This window comes from Empidonax traillii, unplaced genomic scaffold (assembly GCF_003031625.1).
Source record: "Empidonax traillii isolate 1590-97213 ecotype Southwest subspecies unplaced genomic scaffold, ASM303162v1 scaffold615:size383937, whole genome shotgun sequence".
Taxonomy (NCBI): Eukaryota; Metazoa; Chordata; class Aves; order Passeriformes; family Tyrannidae; genus Empidonax; species Empidonax traillii.
Window position 1 is genome coordinate 8,123 of NW_020955808.1, and position 27,250 is coordinate 35,372.

The following is a 27,250-nucleotide window of genomic DNA, read 5'->3' on the forward strand; positions in this document are numbered from 1 at the left end:
ATTTCAATTGTATGTGCTTAACATGTCCTGGGATTAGGATGTCAAACTGAAGTACAGAGAAATGTATTGCTAATTAGATGATAATTCTTGGTAGCTTCCCAGATCTAGGCTGGATAGTTTACAAACAGCTGTGTAGCAATATGATGGTGTTACCAGAAAAATCTGTCAAACTGATGGTATGTTTCATTTTTTATTATTATTATTATTATTCTATAGATGTTTAACAGAACAATGTATGCCTATATGCAGCTGAACTATATGTTTTTACATTTTATAATTAGCTTTTTAATCTATACCCTGTTTTAGTACTTTCTGTATAAGCGGGTTATTAATAAATTCATTTTTATCTCTTCAGAAGTCAAAGTATCTGTTTTTTTCTGAAAAGAGATCTGACATCATGAACTATTGTCCATCTAAATATTACATATTTGAAAGAAAAAAAAAAATAAAACAGACCTTCTACTATGGGAAAAATTCTGACATTAATTTTAATATTCTTGTCTTTGAGCTGATTTTAAATGTGTAGCACCAGGTTTTACAGTACTGGACATTGTTTGGGACTATTTTTTGTTTAACTGTTCTGTAGAGATGATCCCAACTCTAATTTTTAATGGGTAAAATATTACCAATTAAATACAAGTTTAAAAATAAATGTGATAATTAGTCTATGAATGCTATTCACAAAATAGCAGACATATTTGATAGCCCAAATCCTTATGTGCTTTCCTTCTGGATTTCATTATGGCACCATTTCAAATCAATGTTAATTTATGTAGTAAAACCTCTGTTCTGTAACTTAATAACATACAAACACGTTTGTATCCATGCCATATTAGTTATTACAAAGAGGTGTTAGCTTGGACATAGCACTTTTTGGAACTTCAACTGAAGGCTGAAGGCTGTTTTTGGTGAGGATGATTTCAAATAGGGCGAAAAACAGAGCATTGTACTATTTTGGCTCACTTAAAAACAACAACAACAACAAAAACAAACAAACAAACACACACACCCAAATTTGTATGTAACCTAGATTCTGGTGAAAATCTTAATAATGGTAGTTGCTGAAAAACTTTTTAAAAAGTTGTTTTGAGGTCTGTGAACATGATTTATGGAGAACTTGTGGTTTTGCTTTTTAAATGAGATTCGTGTCCAAATAACAATTCCCTACCCACAGCAAGGGTCCTGTTTCCATTTGGTCTTTAAGTATTTAAAGAGTACACAATATTGCAATATTTTTCCATATATAGATCAATTTGGCATGCTAGTACACTTCCCTTGCTCCAGCTGACTTTGTGGCACAGTTGCCAAAAGCCCTTTGGGACTTGGCTGAAGAACTCTCACAGCATAAAAGCAAACTGCTTGGTTTTTTAGCCTTAAAGGAAACTCCTGTTATTTTTAAATTAATCTCGAACAGCACAGCTGCTCTCCCCAGTAGATCTGCATTAGACTTGTTGAATCAGCTTCTTTTTATTCCGTATAACAGAGGTCCTCATCTGCTATTTAGATTTATTCTCACTTCACTTTGACCCTGGCTGAAGAACAAAAGCTGTGTTTCCGGCAGATTAGTTTACACGCAGTGATCTTGTCACACGGGTGTAGCAACAGAGTATCGACTGTCTTTCACCTCTGCCTCTGGCTTATGGCAAAAAAACCCAACAACAACCAACCAAACAAACAAGAACAAACCCTACCCCCCCCCAAAAAAAAAAAAGGAATATTAATGTAAAATGCTACACTGTGGTTTGCAGGTGTAAGTTCTCGAGAAGCTGGAGTTAGAAGAATGTAAATTGGATGGGCTTCTCTGTTGAGGAGCTCTTGGAGCAAGTTGGGGGCCACTCTCACTAAAAGTCACTTTATTGCTTTGCTAGGGCCTTATTTTGGATGGTAGCAGGGAGTTCAGTGTGCCTCAGAAAGGGGAGAAGGTTGGGTTTTTAGCCATGCCTCCTTGTGTCAATGCCCAGTGGTGCCAGTGAAGAGTGGGTGCTGACAGGCAGCGGATCCATACCCTTGTCAGAGGAGAGTGGAGAACTGTGCTCAATTCTGGGTTCCTCAGTACCAGAAAGACAAGGAGATACTGGAGAGGATCCAGAGAAGGGCCACAAAGATGATTAGGGGTCTGGAGCATCTCTGTTACGAAGAGAGAGTGTGGGAGCTGGGCCTGATCAGTTTAGAGAAGACAAGACTGACAAGCGATCTCATTAATGCACATAAACATCCCAAAGCGGGATGCCAAGGGGATTGTTCCAGACACTTTTTGGTGTTGCCCAGCAATCAGATGAGGAGCAACGGCCATAAACTGAAACGCAAGAAGTTGCACCTCAACAGGAGGGAGAACTTCTTTACACTGAGGGCGGCACAGCACGGGAACAGGCTGTCCAGGGAGGGCGGGGACTCACCCTCTCCGGAGATATTCAAAACGCACCTGGACGCCTTCACCTGCTCGAGGTGACCCTGCCTTGGCAGGAGGGGATTGGAATGGATGATCTCCAGAGGTCCCTTCCAACCCTAACAATTCCGTGATAGCGCTACCGCTGGAACGCCGACACACGGCACCTCCTCACCCATCCCGGGCGGGTGGAGGCCGCTCGGGGGCCGCTCCCGAGCCACCACCCCCGGCGGGGCGGAGCCAGCCCTGGGCTGGGCTTCCCGGGAGCCGGCCGGCGTGCACGCCGGGATTTGCAGTCCTGCCTCCCTCCTCCGGTTCTCCTGCCTCTCTCCTTCCGGGAGCGACGCGTGCCCGTTGGCGGGGGCCGGGAGCGGCCGTTTGTTGACTTCCTCGGGGGCGGCGCCGCGCGCCGGGAATTCCCCGGGGTGGCGGAGGCTGAGAGCGCGGCCGGGCCGGCGGGGCGGGGAGCGATGGGCGCCCGAGGGGCCCCGAGCGGACACCGCGACGGGCCGCGCTGCCTCCCCGCCGAGCCGAGCGCCCGCCGCTGACCCGCCCGGCCCGGCCGGCCGGGCCCGCAGAGGTGAGTCCTGGCGGGGAGCGGCGGTGCTGCCGGGGAGCTGCTATAGGGGGCGGTTCCGGCCGGTCGTTAGTTTCTCTTTCTAAAACAGAGTGGCCTTCGTAGAATCGCGGAATTGTTAGAGTTGGGAGGGACCTCTGGAGATCATCCAGTCCAGCCCCCTCCTGCCAAGGCAGGGTCACCTCGAGCAGGTGACACAGGAAGGCGTCCAGGTGGGTTTTAAACGCCTCCAGAGAGGGAGAATCCACGCCCTCCCTGGGCAGCCTGTTCCGTGCTGTGCCGCCCTCAGTGTAAAGTTCTTCCTCCTGTTGAGGTGGAACTTCTTGCGTTTCAGAAGTGCCAGGGTGTCGATCTTGTGCCGTGCCCCTGCCCTTCTTATCAGTCACACTGGGCCGGTATAAGGGGGTTATCCTGCTGGGGGACCGGCAGCACAGTTTAAAGGTACTAACTAAGAAATTGGGAGTGGTCCTTGGGTAGGCAATAAAACTAGTTAGAAAGGCGTACCTAATCAAGCTGAAAAACTGTGTGAGTTCTTGGAGCTGCGGGCTTGTGTGTTGGTATGGGGGGAATTCTGGCAAAGGAAATGAACAAATTGGTCGAAGGTGTGGAAACAGAAGCATGATGGAATAGTGGAGCAGACAGGAATACAGGTGCTCAGGCAGTGTTGCTTTAGAAGAAGGGAGTACAGAGTAGCTCTGAGGTGGTCTTATATGCTAATGAAGCGTTCAACTTTTAAGAAATTACAGCTTTAAATCTTGGTGTTTCACCTGGTAGGGAAAATACCCTTATCTCCTTAGATAAATCAGTCCCCCAGCAACTAAGAAGTGAGAGTGTGTGTGTCACCTATTCCAGTGAGTGGTTTTAGGAGCTTTTTGTTTCTAAAGGAATCCCTTAATTTCCCCACTGTCTTACACTGTACGAATGCAATAAAATCAGTGTGCTGGAAGCCAGCTCTGGGAAAAGCACAGTAAGGAGAAGATTGTTGTCGTAACAGTGAAGTCTGCTCTGGGCTCCAAAGATCAAGCTTCTCTTCTGAGACAGAGTTTTCTGAGGAGTGTTGTTAGAGTCTATGGGAAGTGTAATTTCCTGGATATTGTCGTGTGATCAGATGTTACTGCTGTTAATATTACCTGTTATCTGCTAGCACCTGGATCCTAGAATTGTAGGAGTAGAATTACTGTAGAAACCAAAAGAAATCCAATATTACTACTTCTTTTTGTTCTTTGAATGATTGGTATTTTATAACAGGACTTGTCTTAGAAGCATTAGATGATTGCACTGTAACTTAAGTATACAATTATTGCCCCAAATTCTAAGCACAGTTTTTAATCTAAACTCTGAAGTGAAAACGCAGAAAACATTGGTTGAGTAAACTTCAGATCAGATTATATGAGGGTTTTAGCCACCTCAACCTCCCCCCCACTTCACATCTTTGCTACAACTACTTATTTTTAGGACCTTGTATGCTATGTTTACTGTTCAGAAAAATATAAAGTGACTTTTGCTAGAGTACTAGCTAGGTTATGTTTTACAAATCAAATTAAAAGGTTCTTTAAAAGAGCAAAGAGGATGAAGTGACATCTTTGTACAGCAAAAGTGGGTAATAAATTAGAGATAATCTTAATAAATTTCAGCTAATATTCTAATTTGGTTTTCATGAAGTCTGTTTTCTATATGGCAGTTAAAAAGTAGGGGCAAGTGGGAAAAGTATTGGTCAAATACATGGACAAACTGTATTTAGTTTACTCAAGGTGAAGAAATAGAATAATTTAATCTGACAGCACTGGAAAATCTGTGCATGGACTTGCAAATCCAGTAATAGTTGTTCATATGATATCAGTAGATGCATTGAATTGGAGATGGTGCATTATGTCTTTAAAATATTACATGTAGAATGCCTGCTAGGAAAGTGGAAACTCCCTTTGAAAAAGTGCAGACCTGTCACTGCACTGTATCTGACTTCTTTAGAATAGATTTTGAAGAAAGTAAGTGAGAAGGTAGAAGAAAACAGGATAAAATGCAATGTGGGTTTATCTTTTGATGAATGTTTTGGCTCTTTCCCCGTTTGTTTGTTTGTTTGTTTTTAACGAAGGAAGTCTAGATAGATAGTCTATATGAATAAAAGAGTTACAGTGATAATGAGATCAAGTTTGTTAAGATGGTGATGACAGGATTAAAACAAGGGTCAGGCTGGTAACTAGCTTGCTACATCATATGGTACATGTCTGCTTTATGCACAGTTCACTTTGCAATCAGTCTTATGGTTTTGCTGTACGTGTTTATACTGTAATTGCATTAATTAACTTATTTACATGGTTACACAGGGTTTCTATATGGAGTTCTTAGTGTATGAAATCACAGATGCTACTAAAATTTGATAGGACGTTTGGGGAGAAGAAACTAAGTTTGAGAGAGTAAGTGAAGCATAAGTAGCTTGAACATTCAAAGTCATCCACTTAGGAGCTGCTAACAGGAACTGTAGAATTGTAGGACAACTCAAGTTGGAAAGGACCTGGGAAGATCATCTGGTCCACCTTCTTGTGTAAAAGGGAGTCTAGATGAGATTATCTGTGACCCTGTCCATTCGTGTCGTGAAAACCTCCAGATGTTATGTTGGTGAGTTGCAGGAGGTGGCCAAGGGCCATCAGTGCAACTCAGTTTAACTTGCCTTTTAGTAGCTGTAGCAGGTGAGGCACGTTTCCAGTTGAATTAAAAGTTAATGCAATTGTACAAGGCTTCCATAATATCCTATCACTGAACTTGTGAACTTACTGAATGTTAATTAATCTGTCACTTTAATTGAGTGGGAGGAAACTTATGACTGGGAGGTAGGGCCTGCTGTTTGGTTTACAAAAGAAGATATGAAAAAAACAAACCCTCTTAGCTTTCATAAGTAGTTGTTCTTTATAAATATTTTGAAATGGGAAGCAATGAACCCCCCCAAAAAATGCCTAATGAAATAATATTCAGTGCTATCATGAGAACACATGGGTTTATTGGTAGCCTTTGAATATACTTATATTTGGTGCTAGAAAGATTTAATAGCCAAGAGCCATCTTGCTCCTATTTGTGTTTCTTTGGCAGTACTGCTCCTAATTATTTTTGACATTAAATGTAATAGTTTAATAAACAGGATTATATGATGCTGAGAGGATAATATTTCATTGACTCCAACTTTTGGGGTCTTTATTTTCCCCCTCTTCTTTTCAGGTAGTTGTCAGGGAATGTGACAGCATCCACAGGAAGGCAGATGTGATTACATTACACTGAGGATGCATAAGTGTTGCAAATTAATGATGGAGGTACTGGAGTATGAAACTGTTCAGAGAAAGTAAAATTTATCAAGCATTATTGTCATAAAATGGGCTTTTTAGTGCTTTTCTAGTTTTTGTGAGAGTAGCTTATTTATTGTAAAAAGCTTGAGACTGAAAAAAATTGCCTGTTGTACCTAAGAAGATTTTGCTTGGTTTTTCTGGCTCAGAAAAATCCAGATGTTCATGATAAATGAACTACAGTGATCTGGTGTGTGAGCTTGGAGACAGTGACTTTCCATTTCCTGAAGGCAGCAAAACTAAAATGATTTGGAAGGTCTAGTTTAGCTGATGTGCTGACGTGTTCCTGAAAGAGCACCGAGTATGCTGAGGTGGCAGGGCTGTGCCCTTGTACGCATGGACTCTCGGGGAGTGCTTTGGACCTGTGGACTTTGTTCATATGGAAGGATGAACAGTGGCCAAAGTTTGCAGCTACTGAGATGTGCATGTAGAGATTATTTTTTTTAATTGAAAAATGGAGCAAGTATCTCTAAAAAGGGATGTCTTTTTTCTGTAGAACAGGCTGTTCGCCACTGGAATCAAAGAGAGCCTAAGATTTCTGAAGGAGATATGCAAAATAATAGATGCTTAAAGAGACTGGAAGTCTTGCTTCTTTTAACATCTTGTGTCATATGCTTCATGTAGCTCATGGAGTTTTTGATGCTGGTTACAGGAATTCTGTATTATTCCTTGCAGTGCTTCCTTTAAAAAGTGTCTTTCTATAAAGAAAAAAGTCAGTACAACTTTTCTGAAATTAAGGTGAGGGCTGCAACATGCTCATTCAAGATTCCTGTGGTTCAAATGCATTTCTTGAATTTAAAGTTTTACTTTTGTGTCTACATCCAAATATATGTATATAACCTTCTATGTAAGGCAAGGTGAATGAATACAAAAATTATGCTCTTAACAGCTGGAAACTGTCCATATTACCATTTTGGAGTCAAACTCCTTGACTCTGGATGGTAAACAAGTAGTTCGGACTTGAAAAAACAGGAAAATAACCATCTTAAAATTATTTACATTTGACTTCTGGAAATATTTTGAAAACAGTTCTATTCTCTCTCAGATCAACAGGTAGGGAAAAATGGGGATCTGCTCCATACTGGGAAAAATTTAATGTAATCCTCCTTTTACTATCTCTCCTTCTGATCCGAGAATAAGATTAGCATTTCAAACTACAGAGATTGTTTGTGCTATGTCTGTTTGCTATTAGAGCCTCTGCATCCCATGTTCCTTCTATTTAGAATGTGTTTTATATTTAACTACCTCCCATGGTGTTAATGACTAGTATTTGTAAAGCTTTGTAAAAAGAAAAGATATCTTTCTGCCAAGCATTAGTAAGAAATGGGAAAACATTCTTTTTCCTCAAGATATTTATTATATTAAATCAAAGATGTTCTATAGCATGTATTGAAGCACTAACGAACAACAGAAGTGGTTTCTGTAAACCTTTCTTTTCTTCACATTATGTGAAAGAAACTTAAGTGGTGCCACCTCTTCAAACTCCTACTCTTAGAAACAGGGAACGTAATTAACTCCTGCTAGAACTTATTACTCTGTCCTGGTAACAGTGTATTCAGGTTGGGGTTTTGTTTGTTTTTAAACATTAGTTATTTAATACAAACACTAGCACTGGCACTCATATAATGTATTTACTTTTGGATGTGAAAATTAAAGTCCTTTGAAATAGACTTTCACATTCAGATCATTCTAAAAATAAGTATAAATGTAATGTAATTATCACAGGCAAAGTGTTTAGCTAATGTGCTGAAGTAAAGGAATTAAAAAGTAAATTATAGGGAGACCTTTCCTAGAATGGGATATGTCATAAATGGGATTTTAAAGCTTGCATTACGTAGGCAGAGATGGACATCAGTTGTATTCAGAGACATTAACTTGTCAGTATCCTACTTCAAATATTTTAGTGGGAAACCTTCCACTTTTAACTGATCTGTCTAGTGCAGATTATCTCATGAAGTGCAACTTCAGAGAGGTCAAAATTCACTCAGGTGCTTCACATTGACAGCTCTGGGACATGTGCAGCAGTGCTTACAAGTGTGGCTTTGATTTGGAGAAATTCAACAGATTAAAACATAGCAGCAGTTCTGTGGTTGCACTTGGTGAGCCATCCTGCAAGCCCTTCTGGCATCCTTCTACCAGATTCGAGGAGCCATAACTCCTGGAATAATCAAAGCACTTCTTTCTCTGTTGTTTACAGTTCATGTTTTTTAAATGATGTAATATAATGCTGCAGAATCTAAATATTTATTCCTGTCCTTCAGTAAAATTACGGATTACAGCTGTAGTCAGGGATTTCTTACAGATGTAGCCCCATTTTGTATTATAAGGGTTTCTGTCTATCGCGACAGCAAAAAAAAAGGAGATAGATAAAATGTGCATTTCACCATGGCCTTTATGGTACTGCTGATCTTAAACTGTTTAATGGCAGTTTGTTGTCACTTAGTATGCAATATGTTAGTCAAAAATGTATATATTGGATTTTTCTGAAGCTGGTATTTTGTGTGTAGAAATTTAGAAAAACATGTATTACAAAGCCCCTTTAAATTATGTGGGGTTATTTGCTTCCCTTATAAATAGTGTCCAATGCTGGCTTAGAGAGCAGCATCAGAAATCCTGAGTTGAATAATCCTGTAAACTAAATGAGATCTTTTGAGCAAAAAAATATTAGAGTAACTAGTTCTCTTAGCATGTGCCAGTTGTGTACCCGAATTTATAAAATCTTATTTGTGTAATCGGAGTCTTAATTGGAGGGTCTTTCTCTCTTGAAACTCTTCAAGGCAGTAAGTTTTAGTTCATAAAATGCAGAAGAAATGCAGAATCATCTTCTTATGTTGTCTCCTGTTTTCATGTATTGCCATCTCCTGGTGGAACTGATATGTGCAAGAAATAGGGAACGTATGATGCTCAAGTTTAGGAGCTGAAGGAAAGCATGGGGATAAAGATCTATTTATGTACAAAGTCACAAATCTGCTGCTTTGTTCCAGAGATAATGATAAGCTGTGACACTTCTTTAATGACGTTTGAATTGAGTGTTCAGAGAAAAGGAGATGTGTTGCCTTGAGAGGGCAAGCTCTGAGGAATTTGATGATATGGGTGGCAAGACTTGCAGGGCCCTTGGTAAAATGGAGGAGGATGAGCTGGTATGTTATGTTCATCTTAGAAGACAAAATGAGCAATTCCTTCAGCCAGTTAATGCAGTTTGAATGGCGTAGTTCTGTTGGTCAAGGTCACCTTGGAGTGATACTGTTCTTACAAGGAAAAGGAAGCGAATCCTTTTTGCAAGGCTCGTTCTGCTTACATATGAGGCAGAACAACAAGCAAGGGAAGCTTAGGCATCAAACAGTGTACAAGGCATCTGTTTGCCTCCTGAGCATAGCGATTAAAAGGGCTCCAGTTTTGGCTTGTAGTTTTTCTGTCTTTTTTTGCTGTTGCAACTCCGTTACTGTCTATTTAGTAAAAATGAGCTGTCACAGTTTTTTATCATGTTGTCTAACTGCCTTGGAGCAAATGGAGACAAATGTGATAACAGCACCATTGTTCAGCAGTAGCTGTACTACAGCTCTTCCTAATGCTGCACTCTGTAAGCTTTTCCACTGCTGGCACAGTGAGAGAACTTTGGCCACAGAGCAGTTGATCCCTTTACCTCTTAGTATCCAGAAACAACTGGAAGTCCAGTTTGAATTTAAATAGCAAATACACAGGAGAAGCAGCAATTGGGATTGTGGGTTTTTCCTGCATTAATGGCTGCCTTTCCTGCAAAACTTCTGCTGATCAGGTCAGTTTTGTGTTGTCGTAAGTTTTCCTACAATACAAACTGTCTTCATTATGATCAGTTCTTTCATTCTAGCATTTCTGTTGGTTCATTAGCAAATCATCAGGAACATAAGGATTTGTTCAAGAGTGAAAAAATAAAACTAAAAGTCTGTTTTTCATAGAATTCACATCAATAGTATTTTAAGGGGGGGGGATGTTATCAAGCACTGTGTAGCATTTCCTAATATTGTTCAGAAATGCAAGGAATCTTTATCTTCATAACTAAATAATAATGAGATGTTTCTTTTTTTGTTGGTTGGTTTTGAGTTTTTAATTCAAACCCCAAAACTTGTAACTAATAACTCTAAGAAAAACGCCTTTAGGGGTTTTTTCCCTTAAGACCTGTGCCCAGGAAAATATATATAATTTCTTTAGGGTGGTATTTTCTTATTGAATGTTTTGCTGGGCCTAAGTGATGTCTGTTGTAAAAAAACCTCAGTGTAATATTTAGTTTGCATTTGTCATTCAGGTGGATCTGCCTAGTATTTTAGGGTGACACTTTCTGTATGGTCAGATTGTTCTAAGTTTTCTCCACTCATACTGAGGCAGGTCATTTTACTGAATATGTTTTCATTCTTACCATATCTGCAATCAAAAATTACTATAATTGTTGTTTGGAAGGAGGTTTTTCTACTGTGACCAAGTAAAGAACAGCTACTCTTGCAGTCTCTTAAAGGACAAATGCAAGTGTACCTTAAGATTCCACTTTAAAGTTTATGAAAAATATAAGTATTTGCATTCAAAAATGAAGGAAGTTTGGTACTTTTGCTCAGGAACCACCAGTAGTTAGTTGATTTGTTGCACCTATAATCTTTTACTGCTCATTGCTGGTTTGCAAAAACTCCTGATACAATATTCCTTTGGAGTTCAGATAGCTGGTACCAGCCAAATTTTAAGCTGGTGTTAAACCTTAATAAAAATTAATTTGAGGGTTCATAAATCTGATACATATTCAAAATATTTTTATTAAATAACAGTGAAACCTGCTTCTTTTCTCACCAGCATATTTTTAATGTAAAATGAATTTCAAGACTTTTCTGCAAGATTAAGATACTTCCTAATTATTCAGTCTTGTCATACTTAGACAGAAACACCCTGCAGTATTATTTTGGAAGGTTTTCAGATTCTTGATGAATTTGTGTTTGTGAAGACTTTGCATTTATATCTGTCTTTTTAACAGCTGTCATGGAGGAGTTGGTAGAGGATGACATCTGTATTTTGAACCATGAAAAAGCAGACAACTCTCACAAGAGAGACAGTGATATTCCTGTTTCGTCGTATAGTGGAGATGAGTCTGTTGCCTCACACTTTGCACTTGTCACTGCATATGAAGATATCAAGAAACGACTAAAGGAGACAGAGAGGGAGAACTCCCTCTTAAAAAAAAGAGTGAGAATTCTAGAAGAGAAGGTAAGAAAAAAGTTGATTTACCAGTTTCTGGTAGCAGCTTCTTTTTCGCTCCTGGCTGCATGGTGGAGCAGATGGTTAAGGATTTTAAATATATACTTAAAATAATTTCCATGTTAAAAAGTCTTGGTAAATTGTTTTATTTGTTGAAGTGAAACACAGTTTCTTCCTCTGGTAGTCTAGTTGCACCATACTGGGATTTTTGATTCTTACTGGGCATATATATGGTGCAATGCAGAAACAGTAGCTTCGATTCAGAAAGATGTGTAGTTCCACTGGAGCATTACTGGGGTTTACCTACCTCTTTATGGTGTTTATTAACTTGAGCACATGTGACAGTATTGTTGAATAGTGAGGTGCAAAGCCTGTAAATTGTCAGAATCCAGGAATTGTCTATCAAAACACTGTTGGGCTCAGCATACCTAAATGTTAAGGAAAAATTGGTTGCTAAAACTATCTACTAGCTAATAGCAGTCTCAAATCTGAAATACAAAGTTTCAATGCTTAACATAGATGTTGGTTGTCTATTCTTTGATGCAGTAATTCTAAACCAGAAAGAAATCTTGTAATTTGTTTTATATGCAGTTTCTCATGACCCTAATCTAGTGAAATTCATAAAAGTTAAAAATTGACCAAGGCACAAGTTTTTCCTCTCCAAGTAATGAATGGTGTAATTGAACATGTATCCATCGTTCAGTATTGAGTGCCTTTGTACAGCAGAAGATCTTGACTTTCATAGGTTGCTTTCTTATATGAGATGGGAAGATAGATCCTAGTGTTAGAGCTGAGACATTTTCTAGGAATTAGTCCTAAGCTTTCCAAGAGTGTGTTTTGTGGCATTAGAACGAAGAGTTTGAGTTGCGCTAGGCACAACCTTAAAACACTTATTCAGGAATTCTTGGTGACTAGTTTGACAGGATTGACTTTCTGTCAAAAGGCAAAACTATCTCAGCATTTTCTTCATATGAGGTCTGTGGGGTGATGGGAATAGGAATAGAGCTCTAGACTGAATATTTTTTCAACCATGCTGAGTGTAACATCTTTCATATAGTTACTTAAAATCACAATAAACAAGACTTGACCTTGACAGTTCCTTTTGTCTTGTGTCTTTTGTTTTGGCCTGGTTCAGCTTAATTCTCTTGAATGTGATACTTTGTTTTCCACTTGAATAGTGTAACAATGTTTCTGAGAGAGGAATATTGAGAAAGCCAAGGCTGTTTAAGTAACAGAACTGACTTTCAGTCTTTGTCAATAGCTAAAATATCTGTATGTTTAAAAAAATATACAGGGAGTTACCCCTTTCTGAGTTTTCAGTTTCAGAGTATATGGAAACTTCCAGAAAGCTTATTAAGGCTTTGTGTTCTATTTCAATGTCTTTATTCGGGGTAGGAAAATGTAAAGGACTAAACTTAAAAGGAGTGGTACACATACTTTGAGAGTTAATACAAAAGCAAAGGGCAAAAGCTTCCTATCTTTATGGCTTGCTTTCCCATACTTTCTTTTGAGCAAGCACCTAAAAGAGGAGATACTTAAGGCAGATACGTATGTGTCAACACTTTGGTTTTGTAGTTTTTCCCGTGTAGCTCTTTAAAAAAATACGTACAAATCTGTTGCAAATATCTACAAGAGGTCCACTAAACACATTTAAAGGAAGTGTGCAGGATAAGTGGGATGAAAAAGAAAATGCAATACTCAATCAAACCAAGAACTTTCTATGTGAACAGATGTAATTTGATGTGAGACTGTGCTTCTTTCTGTCTTATTAAAAATGCTGAATATATTTTAATTCTGCTCCCCCTTTTTTGGCAATCTAGTTGGTAATGCTTATTCTGCTTTGCTTGTCTCTTACCAGAGCGGGTAAGGAGGGAGTTGTGACCTGAAAGTTAATAGTTGTTGGTAAAATAATTCTGCTTTGGCTTTTCTTACATAACTACACTGAAAAAAAAATTTGTTTACATTATGAGTCATTAAAAATAAATGTTTGGTATCCACTGAACTTTCTATCTGTTGTGTATCTTATGTGCTTAAAACTCCTTTTTCAAAAAGCAGGTTGTACATTTTCAGGGTCTGGAAAAAGTATGATTAAGGGATTGTCAGCGTGAGAGTAATCGCGATTTGTGAATGTTTTTTAAATACTCATAGCAGTCTAATGAAAAGTGTCCCTGGCCACGGCAGAGGGATTGGACTAGATGGCCTTTTAAATGTCCCTTCCAACTCAAACTATTCCATGATTCTATAAACTACTGAGCATTAACTATGGTTAGAAATTGCAGAATTTGTAGACAGCCTTTGTTGCACTTCTGTCAAAAACTTTGTGCTGTAACTTTGGTTCGTATCAATGTATTTGATTTAATTTATTATCTAAACAACAAAAAAAACTGTTAGATTAGTATTGCAGTCTGTACTGTTGCCTATTTTAGGTTGTGCAGTTCTCAACATAACATATGAAACTTCTTATTTCTCATGTCTGTTAAACTTTTAGCTGCTTGGCTCCCGGCTGGAAGAGGAATGCAGTTCAGTTGGGCGTGAACAAGTAAATAAGGCATACCAAGCCTATCGGGAGGCCTGCATCGACAGAGATAATTTGAAAAGCAAGCTGGAAAAAATGGTGTGCCTTTTTAAATAATGACTTAAATGCATGGTTTAATAAGTACTTGCATAGTTAGTAAATTTTTACTGTAGAATGAATTTTATTTACTTAAGATCTGTGGTTACTTATATCGCTCCTTGAGGGTTTTTAAGTACATTACAATACCTTATGTAGGATTAACAGTATCAAGTATCTCAGTTTTATTACTGGGCTAGAGCAGTGCTAAAGAAAGACCAAAGCAATTTTTTTGTTTTGTTTTGTCTCTGTTAAAAAAAAATTGAATTGTCAAACACGATAGAAAAAAGCTTCACAAATGGTTTTTTGCTGTGTTTTCCCACCCCCCTTACCCCCAAAAATAGGTGAAAGAAAGTGAGGAATCCCTGAAAACCTTGAACGAACAGCTGCAGTCTAAAGAAGTAGAGCTGCTACAACTGAAAACTGAAGTGGAAACTCAACAAGGTTACTTCAGCTGGGTTACTTCATCTTAATGCATGCTGATGAGCCCCCATGGCTATATCATGCTCTTGGGACATGAAGAGGTTTAACCCTGTACAGTGGCTGGATGAGAGAGGCACTTTGAGCTGGGGTTTGTTTCTGTGAGTGGTGACATGCGTGTTAGATGATCATAGGTGAGGAGCTCCATGGTAAAGATCTGAGGCTGTTGGGTTCTACCATAGATGATTTCATGATTTGAGAAATGGGCACAACCTGACACAGTTTATAGGCTGTGCCATGTACATCTCTGGACCCCTCACCACCTTTTTCTCAGAGCAGGGTGGGGACACACCTGTAGTAATAATTATAATAATAATACAATGATTATTCAGTCAATACCACTTCTTCTGGTACCTGCAGAGGGTCAAATATATTCCTTTGTCTTGCCACTGGGATATATGACAGTTACAAGAGGATGTTATATAGCAATAGCTGCAATCAACAACACTCACTTAAAGGGTTGGGAGATGAGAAAAGACAGAAAGATGTTGGTTGTAGAGAGCCTGGTGAAAAGAGGAAGGAGAAACAAACAGCCTATCCTGGTAATTCCAAAATTCCAAATCCAGATTCTGTTACTGCAGTTGTAAAGAGTGCTGGGCACACAGTAGATACATAAAACACTATGGAAGAAAAGAAAATCTGTATTAATTCAGTTACTAGAAAAGAGAATAAGAAAATGCCATCTGTGTAGAGATATGGACTGACTTCAGGGTCTGTACAAATGCAGTCATTTGAAAGGTGCTTAAACTGGATTATTCTCCAAGAGGACCTCAAGCATGTAATGCACTGTTTCAGTTGTACAAATTTTTAAACCTAGAAGAACAATCTGCATGTAGTGCTAGTATGACTCTTGAGGACCTCATGGTTTAAGAGGTAAGAACTGCAGAATTTATAAGGAGAACTTATAAAAGGAGCTCTGAAAATGTAATGATTTCAAGCCTTATATAGAAATCAGTTTTACTAATAAGTGGACTCTGAGTACCTTGTTTGAGTAAAAAAATCAGTGTAGCTTAAGCTTGTTTAAACTCTAAAATCTGGAAATAAGTGTACCCTGTGGTTGAAGATTTGGGGGGTTTCTTCCTGTCATGTTCTTCTTTTTCTTGCTGTCTGACTAGTGTCCTGCTACTGATTTGATGCTAGGATCATCTTAGGTGCCTTCTTACTGTGTAAATTGCTTCAGTCTAACAAGATTTATGTAACTTCTGCACTTTCCCCTTTTGTTTTGATTGTATCCTTTGTTGTTCTGTTTGGAACTTCTTGATACTAATCTTGGGGAAAGCTTAATGGTAAATTATGTAATGACATAAATCTGAGGGGGAAAATACTTGTGTTTTTAAAACACCAAAGTATGCAGGTTGGTGTAGATATTACGTATGTTTGCCATGAACTGATTTTTCTATTTTCAGTGCCTTTATATGCTGGTACTTCCTTTGTCTATATGTAAAATCTCCAGTGTGTTCCTAGAAAGTCGGGCTTTGTGCTTTAAACTCAGAAAATAGAACCACTTCTCTGCCAACAGCTTTACCAGTGTTACTGTTTCCCTGCTGTCATAAACGGCAATTTCTTCAGCATGTAATGTTTTTGTAGGGCATGGGCTGGTTGAGGAGAGCCTTTACATATTGATTTACATTCCTTGAACTGAGACTGGAATTTGATTGTTTTGCTTGTCTTCTTTACAGTGATGAAAAGTTTGAATTGTACTCAGGCCAACTGGGAACTGGAGAAGCTGAATTGTGACCTGAAAATCCATAGTCTGGAACAGGATCTAGAAAAACTCAAGGACGAGCGCAACAGTCTCAAGAAGGAGTTGCAAAAATCCAAGCAGAGGGTACCTTAATTTTAATGGAATTTTTGTAGTAATAGTTTATTTTAAATCCCAGGTTGAATCAAAATAAAGTATTAACAAAGATATAAAGTATATAATCGAGGGAAAGATGAACATCATGGTTAAATTTACCTTCAGTATTTTCTTAGACTGTCACATTTCTTGGAAATAGGAACAGGCTTCCCAGCAAAATGGTCATGGCACCAAGCTTGTCCAAATTTAAGAAGCGTCTGGGTGACCCTTAATCGTAAGGTTTAGTTTTAGGTAGTCCTGCAATGAGCAGAGAGTTGAACTGAATGATCTTTAGGGGTCCCTTCCAAACTGAGATATTCTGTGATTTTACATAGGTGACATTTCCCAGCCATTGCCCAATATAACAACAGAAAATAAAACTTTATGATTTTTATAAGTAGTCATTGAAGTGTTCTGTGTAAGCTGGGCTACTTAGAAAGTTTGGGCAAAAATCTGGTCTCTTTTCTTTTTTAATAGAATGGTTATGTGAGAGATGTCATGAACTGTATTAAAGGAGGCCTAGCACTTTTGTTTAGGGTAGCTGCATAAAGCTTGTCAGGAGAGTACCTCTTCTGCTGCCCTTCCCTGCCATTTCTGGGGCAAGTGTCTGTTTTGAGGGATTAATTTTTTAGCCTGGCTGTTGTTAGGATCGCAGAAAGAAAATTCAGATAACTTAATGCTTTTTGTTACTGTTAAGCTATATGTCTAGTGCATTCTTAATACTTTCCATCCTACCCTTGATGAAAGGGGCAGTGGCAGTCTCTGGGACTCTGCAGTCACACTGAAGTTACACAGGGAATAGAAAAGATTTAAATGTGATTGTTTGAAGAGGCAGGCTATTTTAGATTCCTTATGGCCGTTAATAATGATGGTTATGTAATCTTGAGTCACACAGTATTTGAGTGAGTCTGCATTTTTTCCACTAGGTGGAGATAAAGCACATGAGATGTTTTGTTAACTTCCCTTACTGTTAGTTGTTTTCACTTGTGTCTGGAATTCTTTCAAGTTCTTTCAATGACTTTTAAGAGATGAAGGCATACTGTAACTTGTAATTGAAGATTGCAGATTGTATTGTGAGGGTGAATGTGTTAGAGAGAACAGACTAAAATAGCAGTTTTAAGAGTTACTACACATGACACTTTAAATAATGCTTATATCAGCACCTTTTGTTGGCAAGAACAAATACAAGGAACAGTTTTTTTGTTTGTTTCTTTTTATTTGAGTTTTTAAATATAATTTTTTCTTGATCCTGGTAACTACTTAATATAGAAAACACAAAGGTGCAAGTTTTCAAATATGGGGTAATACAGCACAACTGTTTTTTTAACTTTGAAATTGAATCTTTGGTGAGCAGTGGTGGGAAAGTTTTCACGAGGGGAAAAATCTGTCAGGTGAAATACAGGCAAATGTGATCAATGACAAGTCGGCATTGTTTCAAACCCAGTGGTATTTTTGTTATTACTTGATTTAATTATATTAGTTAGCTTTTTCAAATGTTTTCTACTGTGTAGAAATGGTTTGCTTTCTATTTTTTTGTACTTTTACAAATTCGTACTCAGGTTTTGCATTGTAGTTGATGCAGCGTGTACATTATATTGACAAGTTGCTTGAAATGTGCACAGGCTGTCATGAAGCCACAGTAACAGGTATCAAATTCAAAACAGCTTTGGCCAGGGGAAATGGTAGTAGGAAGGTAACAGGAAAAGAAGGGATATGAATGGGAGCTCATCACAGGTGAGGGTCTAAGAGAAACACAGCTAATGAAGTAAGCCCAATGTTATAAAAGTTAACTTTTGGAAGTAAATCTATACTGACACAATTTGCTTTAATGTAAAGGTCTTTATATACTGTGATAGGGAAACAACAAGAAAGAAAGAAATTTTATGGACATCAGAAGTCTTTCTCAATTTTTGCTTTTTAAATCAGTCACAAAGTCTGAGGGTTCAGCTGTTAGAAAAAAAAAAACATAGTAAGGAGGTGGGTGATCAATGCCTTCATATGAGTAAGTAGTTTAAGCATTTTTAAGTGGAATTTCTTTGTAGAAGTCTTTTTTTTTCATTTTGAAACCCTCTGCAGCCAACACAAACGAAGACTACTTGTGAATTTCAGTATTACTGAACTTGTAGTTTCTCTGCCACTTTTTCAGATAGAAGATCTGAAATCATATTCATTCAGTCTCTGTCTTCCCTTCACTCTGTTACACAGGACCAGGCTCAAGATGAAAATCCATTGAGTGGAGACCACCTTCAAAAGCAAGCTATCCAGAGGTATGAAAAATCAAGTGATGTTCATGGTTTATTTTCAGTTTACTGAGGGGCAGTTATTTGAACACATAAATATTTTAGCAGCCCCTTTAAACATGTTATTTCAAATTACATTATTTCAAATCTAGGTACACTCATTGAGTAAGATCACTGTAATTTTTTTTCTTTGTTATGTTTGTAGTTCAGGATGATGATGACCATTTACATCTCCAGATTGTTGTACAGAAAATGCAAATTTAATTATCTTGGATTTTAAAACCCACTTTTTTAATAATTAGTTGACTTGAGGGAGATGGTAGATCAATTTATAAGTCTCATCCCAGCTATGGAATATCTTCATTCTGTGCATGGCGATGTTTCTGTGTTTGCATAGTTGCAGGCTTCAAATCCTTTGCACAGTGCTGGAACATACATTCTTACTTAGTGCAGTGTAATAATATTTCAAGACAATTTAAAGGATTTTTTTTTTTAACACTGAGGAGCCACTGTGTGACTTATTTAAAAAGAAATAGTAACTGTCCAGAAAAATGCTAAAATATCAGAAAGCATTTGTTCTCATTTTGCACCCATTCAAATAATAATTGTGCTTGTGATATAAACTCCTGTATTATCCTGCCTTAACTACATGTGCTATATTAGAAATTGTATTTATCTTTTAATTCTTTATGCAAAAGAACTATACAGGAATGCATGAAAATTCCCAAATGTTCTGTTTTGTGCCCATGAAACAGTAACTGCATCATTTATACCCAGTTATGCCTGTTCATGCACTTACAGGATTTTCCACCAGAGGGAAGAGTGGTCCTTCATAAGGACAGGTTATTTAGCGTGCTGCCTTGTTGCTTCTTTAGGCATTGAAGAGATGGGAAGGGAGATCAGTGACTGAAAGAGAACAGTACAGATATTTCTCATCTCATGTTCTCTGGTATAATGACGATAATGTACACACTATACACAAATCACACTTTGTCCTTTCACCTTGACTGGATACTTACTTCTGTGGTTCTGATGGAGCTTCATAGTTAGTCTTGCACGCTGATAAATGGTGTTCTCTCAAGATGCATCAGTTATCTTTTGATCATTGCTCTGATCAAACTGATAATTTGATTGAATGATCACTGATCAGAGCAGATTTATTCCACAAAGTGGGGTTCAGGTGGCAACCATCAGAATTAGCATATGTACGGCATAGGGTTTCTTGTAATACTGTGTAAATAATGAATGTGTAATGGGTATGTAAGCCCATCCAAATATCTGTGGAAAACACATATGAAAAACCTCCTGTGAGAAACACATTTGTTGTAGCTAGCAATCCTGCTTTTTATGGGAGGTGGAGGCATTTGCAGTCAGTTAACTTTTTGGAACATTTGTGAAGAGTCTGCAAATTTGGTTTTTAAAGTCTCAGTTTGCAAATCTACTCTGCCATAGATTTAGACAGGCTGTCATGTTGAAGGTTCATATAACATGTTAGAAGGCAGTATAGGATAAACCCTGAAGCACAGGTTGTCAATTGGTTGTCAACTGCAAACTCGTTGAAAATTAAGCTTTACGATGGGATTCTAGGTCAGCATCCACAAAAACAGTTAAAATGTGTCATGTGTGTTTTAAGTGGAATTCTGATACCTGCAATCATTTGCAAGATGCTTGTAAAAGTGCTAAATGCACTTTACAAAATTCATCCAAACACTTATCTTCTGATTAGTGGCAGACACTGAACTGTCCTTATATTTATCACTTCTGTGTTCAATATTGGACAGTTCTTGATACAGCTTAAGTTTGTTTGGTCTTATTTTTGAGACCAAAACACGTGAATTAATCCTTGCCACATCAACTTAATTTTACAGATGTCATCTTTAATGAACTCTCATCAACAGTTCAAAGAGCCAAGAGGATTCTGCAGTAGAAGGGTCCCAGGTTTATATGAACTTCCTGAAATACCAGTTTTGAAAATTTTAACTTTCTGTCAGAATTGCTGACACCTAATACATTACCTATTAAACTGTCAGCTTCCTCTGTTCTTTAACAGTGCTTTTTGAATCTGACTGTTGGTATTCTGGGGGAGATATTTCTGAGCACAGCAGAAAGTTCAGTTTCTTTGTTTTAAGGGAACACCGTTAGTGTTAACTCACAGGACAGCCTAATACCTCCTTCTCAGAGTGATTTTGAACACATTTGTGCCTGATTTATTTAATGCAGGAGTGATCCTATATTGCTATTTTAGAGGGACAGAACCCTCTCTGTATGCATGAAAATACAGTTAAAAAGCTTATTAATTCTTAGTCATCTCGACAGTTTAAGACTTTGAGCTGCTTTCAAATAAATGTCTTAGGTGAATGTAGTGAGGAAGAAAGAAATCTTCTGGAAACTCTCACCCATGATAGTTCTCTTCAATAAATGTATTTTGGTAGAATGTTAAGCATTAAAAAAGCATTAAGGTATTGATTTCATGTTTAAGTTGAAGTAACTACATCCTTATGTCTTTGAACACCAAGTTAATTATTAATCAACGTAAGAGTGGTATTCAGTGAGCCTTTGCTTGGACTTTTACCAAGAAATATATGGTAATGCTGACTTCCTTTAATTTTTTTGTTCTCAATTTTCTTACCAACTATTAACCTGTAATTCCAGTGTTGGAACAATGCTGCTGTTGCTAAATAAGTTTCTGGTATTACGCTGTCTTAGAAAATGAATTGAGTGACTATTTTTTACACTGTCTGATAAGGCAGTGTATTAACATAATATGTAATAATACATCATGCATAGATGACTTGAATATGAAACAGTATGTTTTATGTTTTAGTTTGGTCTGTGTGGGAGTTTGGGTCTCAGGTATTTAGTCTGAATTCAGTGTAGCAATGTAGATGGCATAAGACCCAAATATTTATTGACTATTTAAAATTCTGATCAATTAACATTACCAGGATCATAATATGTGATGGGGTATGTGGTCATTTACTGAAAGGTATTCGAATTAAACCTACCTTCTTTGCACCTTATGTACTTTAACTATTCCTTTGAGATTTCTAATTTAATGGCAAGGTTGGTTAGTTTCAAATAATGAAATGAAAAAGTATGCTTCATATTTCTCTCCATTTAGGGAATTAAAATTATTACCTAGTAGGTCAATATATAGTGCATTATATATTGTAATAAGCACGAATCGAATAAAATATACAAAGGTCCATCCATCTAAGGTAACTATCAGTACCATTCAATGCATTTTGAATTGTGGTAGTCTAGCAAAATTTGTAGTGTATGTCAGGCAAAATCAATTTATTAACAGATAATGCTTGATAAGCATGTAACAGGCTGCTATAGAGGTGGCAATATTTAACTGGTAATAAATTTTTGTTTTGAAAGTGTGCAACAAGCATATTGGGAACTGAAGAGAGAAATGTCTAATTTGCGCCTAGTGACTGATGTGCAAGCTGAGGTTCTGCGAAAACTGAAAAGAAATCCAACAGCAACCAAGAAAGGCAAGTCAGTGTTTGCAGTAATAGACCTTACAAACACAAACCGTTGATTCAAGATGTCCTATTTTAAAAACCAACTAGCTATCATATCTTATCAGAATCTCATCAATTGAAGTTGATAAGCTAGACTATATTCTGGTTCCAACTTACCCATTTTCTGCTTTTGCTTCTCTCTCATACTGGTCAACTTCACACATAAAGGTGTTGCTGATGTGTTTTTTCTTCAGTACTGTATTCTGTTCCCCTTGTGGCTTTTTTCTCAGTCAAGTGTTGCTTATGTGCATAAGGCTGAGGTGTTAAGTTTACTCGTATTTGACCTTTTACCACAACTACTTCATATTAGGGGGGGGAAAAAAAATCTTTTTGCAAATGCAGTCTTATTTTCCCAGTACAGAATATATGAAATTGGCAATATTTTAAAATTGGACTTTAACAGACTGAAATTTCCCAATGGTTCCATATTTCTTTATGTTGGTGTTCAGAAAAGTTGTCTTTTCTAGCAAAATGCTGCACAATATGACATTTTTTTGAATGTCAAAATACTGGGGAAGCAAAACTGCCTTATATAAACATTAAATAATTTCTTTATAGAGTATTTATAATTGCTGTGAACAGTTCATCAGGTTCTTCTGTTTCATACATATGTTTCTCTTGAGCCAAACGCTAGACTATCAGTCAAACACTGTGGTAAACAGTCTATTTCCTTTGTTTTCTGCTTACTTCAATTGTGGTATTTACTGTGCTCAGAATACAGGTGAAATACAGTGAACTTGGTTACAGTGTATTGGTGACAGTCTCTGATGTCCCTGTCCCTTATCAGATCAAGATATTTTGTTTCTAAACAGCTCAGTGAGGTAATGACAGGATTCACCTCCCGGTCAGTCCCTGCCTTTGTGGTCAGCAGTGACCCATGATCACTCTCTCTCTGGTACTTGGCTGATACAAACTATCAACACATTTTATAGAGTTGGCCATATTGTTACCAGGTGAGTTTGTGTTCCTACAATTCTAAACCACATTTGTCAAATAAATTCAACAGAGAAACTGAGAACTGAATGGGTCTTTGATCTTAAATCTGTCAAGGTTTGACGTGATCGTATAGTGTCTTTCTGTCCTTATTTTTAATTTGGAGTTACCTGTCTTGCCACTACACAAGTACTGATTTTTATTTTCTCATGGGTAAACAGTCTCATTTTCTGGAGTTGTTCATCCACAGCCATAAAGGGTGTTATTGATGGATCACAAAATAGTGGACTTCTGCCTTTTTCTCTGTAGGCTTTTTTCAGCAATTTTTCAGAAGTACGTAAAGAGTGGACAGGTCTGTTGACCATGTTTGTCAGCCACACTTAAGAACATGATGCAGATATTTTATAAATATATGCTTATATGTTTTGAAAAATCTGGGCTTATGAAAAATATGGGTAGAACTGACTTAAACCTTCCACTTCCTATACCTCAGTGCTGGCTGTTTTAGCATCTACAAACTGGCTGCCACTTCAGAGGTGCATTAAGTCTGCAGAACACGTGTTTGTTACTCTGTGTGGGACATGCACAACATCAGTTAACATGTTGATTCTACTTATCTGTCACTTGTGTATGGAGGCATTTTACCACAAGTGTGTGTCTGTGGGAGTTTTTTGTTGTTGATTGTGTTTTGTTTGGGCTTTTATGTGGGGTTTTTTGCATTTTCAGTCTATTTTCATTGGATTCCATTTTTCTTGAACTTCTAATGGTCTGTAGGCCTCAAATTGCTTTTTACACCTGTCAGCACAAAGAGGCCAAATCCAGTGCTTTATAATGTCTTTCAGACGTGCTGCCTGTGCTGTTGGAAGGTGGTTTGGGTTGACATTTGTGAATTGGGTACTGCTTTTTAATTCACAGTGACAAACAGAAGTTGTATTCTTTGACCAAGATACTGGTTCCTCTTTCTTCCTTTTTAGTCCCTTAGGAACTAAAGTTAAAAATTGCAGTTTATACTCAAGATTCACATGTGTTCTAGAAAACAGTGTGTAAGATGTGAGTTTCTTTAACTGCAGGAAGCATTAATCTACTCCCATTACGTGTTTATGTATGTGATCAGTAAAAAAAAAAAAAAAAAAGCTCTGGTTTTATTTGGTCATCTGGTCAGATGTGCATTGAAGATGCACTTCTTCCATTTCAGGTAGACACTGTTTGGTTTCAGAATCCTCCCTTTCCTAGCACAGTTTAAAACTGCCTTGGAATTTCAGGTGTCTGAATATTGCAGTCTGTCACTTCACTTTTGGAAGTCAGACAATAGTGAAACACAGAGAACCTGTGAACACCCCGTGTTTCCCTCTTACTGCTTCATGGACAGTGAGAATTTGGTTTCTGGGCAGCCAGAGAACACAACTTGTTAAAACAATCAGTAGAAGAGGAAGCAGCACTCAGTGTTCTGCATCCAACTGATTTCTCCAAGCACACGAAAATCCTGTTTCAGCATTCATTCCAGTTTGGTCAAAAAGATCCACCAGTTTACCTGTGTCCAAGTGGGAGTCAGGAGGTTTCCTTGGAGTTAGGTGCATTTCAGACATTTTGATTTCAGGTTCTCGGGTTCATCTTGCAGAGTCAGACTGGTGAGGTGAGTATGGCATTTGTAACTTTTAAATAGATACTGAATATGGTCTGAAAACTTGCGGCTTGAAAACACCATGTTTAACATCCCTGCTAGACTGTAGTACATTTGGAGTACATGAAAAATGCATTAGATAATGTAATTTTAAAATCTTTTTTTATCTCCCTCCTTCAGCTGCCCCTACTGCACCAGCGCAATGTGTTGAATCGAACGTTTCAAAGCCGAATTTGACATCTGGGGTAGTCTATAAAAACCTCTCACAGAATGATAAAGTCTTCTGCAACGCTGTGTCTCCCCCTCTGCTGAGAAATGCCCACATCCCATCGGAAAGGGTGACTCTACAAGCATGGGCAGATGAGAGACCCATTCCAGTTGATGGCAAAACATTTCAGGAACACCATTCTTACGGAAAGAGCTCTCTGGAAGATAATTCCTGGGTATTCCCAAGTCCTCCAAAGCCTAATGAGAATGTGTTTTGGGAAATGAAAAATAACCCAACTTTGTTAAACTGTCCAGCAGATTACCTGGATCAGTGTAATCAAAACTGTCTGCACAAGAGTTAAACAATTTTTGGAATGATTCTGAGTAGGCACCTTAACGCTTGAACTTTTTAAGATGGAAAAGAAATCGCTTGAAATGTTCTTTATTTTTAATTCTAGTTTTGAAACAGAAGCCTAGTCTTCCTCTGCTGTTAATCAGGAGTAAGTTCCTTGATGTTAAAGCTGTGCTGGTATAACGCAAAAATAAAGAAATCTAGTATGGGGCCTAGATAGTCTTGTACTGCAGATGACATACATTTGCAAAAGGTTACACTGAAAAGTCAGTTCATGGAATAAAACAAAATAATTCAGTTCTGTATTTGTTTGCTATTTGTCTCTTACCAAGAAAATATTCGGTATCTGGTGTTAAAACTTGTATCAGCTCTAAGGTGACTTTTTGATGGTGTCCTTTTTCAGAATAAGACATACAATGAAGAATTGGATTATCTCTCTCTTCCTCCTTTCAGTTAACTTTTGGATTCCTCTGGTTTAGAAATGCATTTTTATGTAATCTTTAATCAAGAAAGGTGAGATTTAATTTTTTTCTTTCCAAATCCTTGATTTATATTAGATAGTGGTAGGAGAAAAAAATCATCCCCTAGGCTGTCTTACTTAGATTGCACCATTTACGGTTTGATTGTGAATTCTAGGGGACCATAAATAATGCTGCTGAACACTGTGAGTCCTGGAGGCCCAGCTTGTTCCTGCTGAAGGAAACAGACTTAACTCTGTGCACACTGGTGCTGCCACAGAACCATCCTGCAGTTACCCATATTGTGCCTCCTTTGCACGGCATCAGAACCTTGACTCTTGGTTTGGGTGGTGGTGGTGGGTACTAACTTTTCTTCTGGGAAAGAAACAAAGCCTTAATTTGATCGGATTTGGTGTTGTCACACTGTTGATAATACATAAGAAGTATTTTTGTGGTATCTTTAGTACGCCACTGAGATTTATAGAGTTATTAGAATTGCATCTGCCTGTTTTATAGATTATGGGTGTCTAAGTACTATTTTTTTTTTCCTCTTAAGGTCATGAACAGTTTTTAGACAAATACAATTTATGCCTTTGTTTTAACTTATCTGCTTCATACCTGGCTTAATACAACAGGGTTAAGTGACATGTCTTGACTGCTCCAAAGGTTGAAGAAAAATGCTTTGTAATTTAGATCCATGGTGCCTAACTTGTAATGGGCGAGAAGATATTTAATACTGAATGGGCTATTTACACGTGTGGGTGGGTGAAGGAGTTGACTTCACAGGTCCAGCTTCAGATCAAAGTAATAAAATTTAATTTCACAGCTGTTTAGTAGCAAATTATCTTAAAGCTTCTTGCAAATGCAGGGGAAGCTATGACTGTAGCATAGTAATGGTGGGTTGTAAACGTGTGACCGGGGTGCTACATGACCTCTGTGGTTCCAGACACTCTTCCCTGCACAGTAAGTATGAAACCCATCTCTTTCTCTTTCAGTTTGTCCATCAAAGTCGAAGGAATGCCTTCCAGATACTTTCTACTACAGTAGCAAACAGCATACATAAATAATGTTTCCCATTCACCAGATACAGTTTTTCTTTCTATTATCTTGCTCACATATACTGGGTTGTCTGTGATTAATGGAAATGGTGTCAGATGCTGGAATTTATTCTGACCAATGAACACAGCTGACTCAGGGGAGTACAATCTCTTGGAAAGTAATAGAACAAAACCCAATATGCATAAAACAAATCCAAGTCACTAGGCTCTAGCTGATAAAAGCAACTACCTGTGTAATAACAAAGAAAACATTTCTCATGTGGCTGCATAAGCTATATGGCTTACTTTTGGGGTTCCCCACCTCAATATTGCAGAGGGGTTTTTTATTAAGTAATGTATTATCCAACAGACATCAATATTTGTGCAATGAAGGAATTCTACTGTGTAAGATTTTAAATAAATTTATTTTTGTTT

The 27,250-nt window shown here is 37.8% G+C and overlaps 1 protein-coding gene across 3 annotated transcripts; it reads left to right on the forward strand.

Annotated features, from left to right (window-relative positions):
* Nucleotides 1–2,772: 2,772 nt before the first annotated feature.
* On the forward strand, nt 2,773–27,250 carry AZI2 (5-azacytidine induced 2). Of its 3 annotated transcripts, none has more exons than XM_027898677.1 (8): nt 2,773–2,966; nt 11,289–11,518; nt 13,998–14,123; nt 14,465–14,564; nt 16,280–16,428; nt 18,643–18,704; nt 22,062–22,177; nt 24,942–27,250. In XM_027898677.1, exons 2-8 carry the CDS (start codon nt 11,294–11,296, stop codon nt 25,328–25,330), a joined length of 1,167 nt encoding a protein of 388 aa, XP_027754478.1. In that variant the 5' UTR covers nt 2,773–2,966; nt 11,289–11,293; the 3' UTR covers nt 25,331–27,250. The 3 variants fall into 3 exon arrangements, with proteins under 3 accessions (XP_027754478.1, XP_027754480.1, XP_027754479.1); XM_027898679.1 differs by having other exon boundaries at nt 2,880–2,966; nt 11,286–11,518; XM_027898678.1 differs by lacking the exon at nt 2,773–2,966 and adding an exon at nt 7,364–7,392.

Excerpts from the sequence above, each read along its gene's own strand:
- AZI2 (XM_027898677.1), top strand. The coding sequence starts at position 11,294 with ATGGAGGAGTTGGTAGAGGATGACATCTGTATTTTGAACCATGAAAAA. Across the intron at positions 14,124-14,464 it reads AAAGCAAGCTGGAAAAAATG|GTGAAAGAAAGTGAGGAATC; the intron begins GTGTGCCTTTTT and ends CCCCAAAAATAG. Across the intron at positions 14,565-16,279 it reads TGAAGTGGAAACTCAACAAG|TGATGAAAAGTTTGAATTGT; the intron begins GTTACTTCAGCT and ends TCTTCTTTACAG.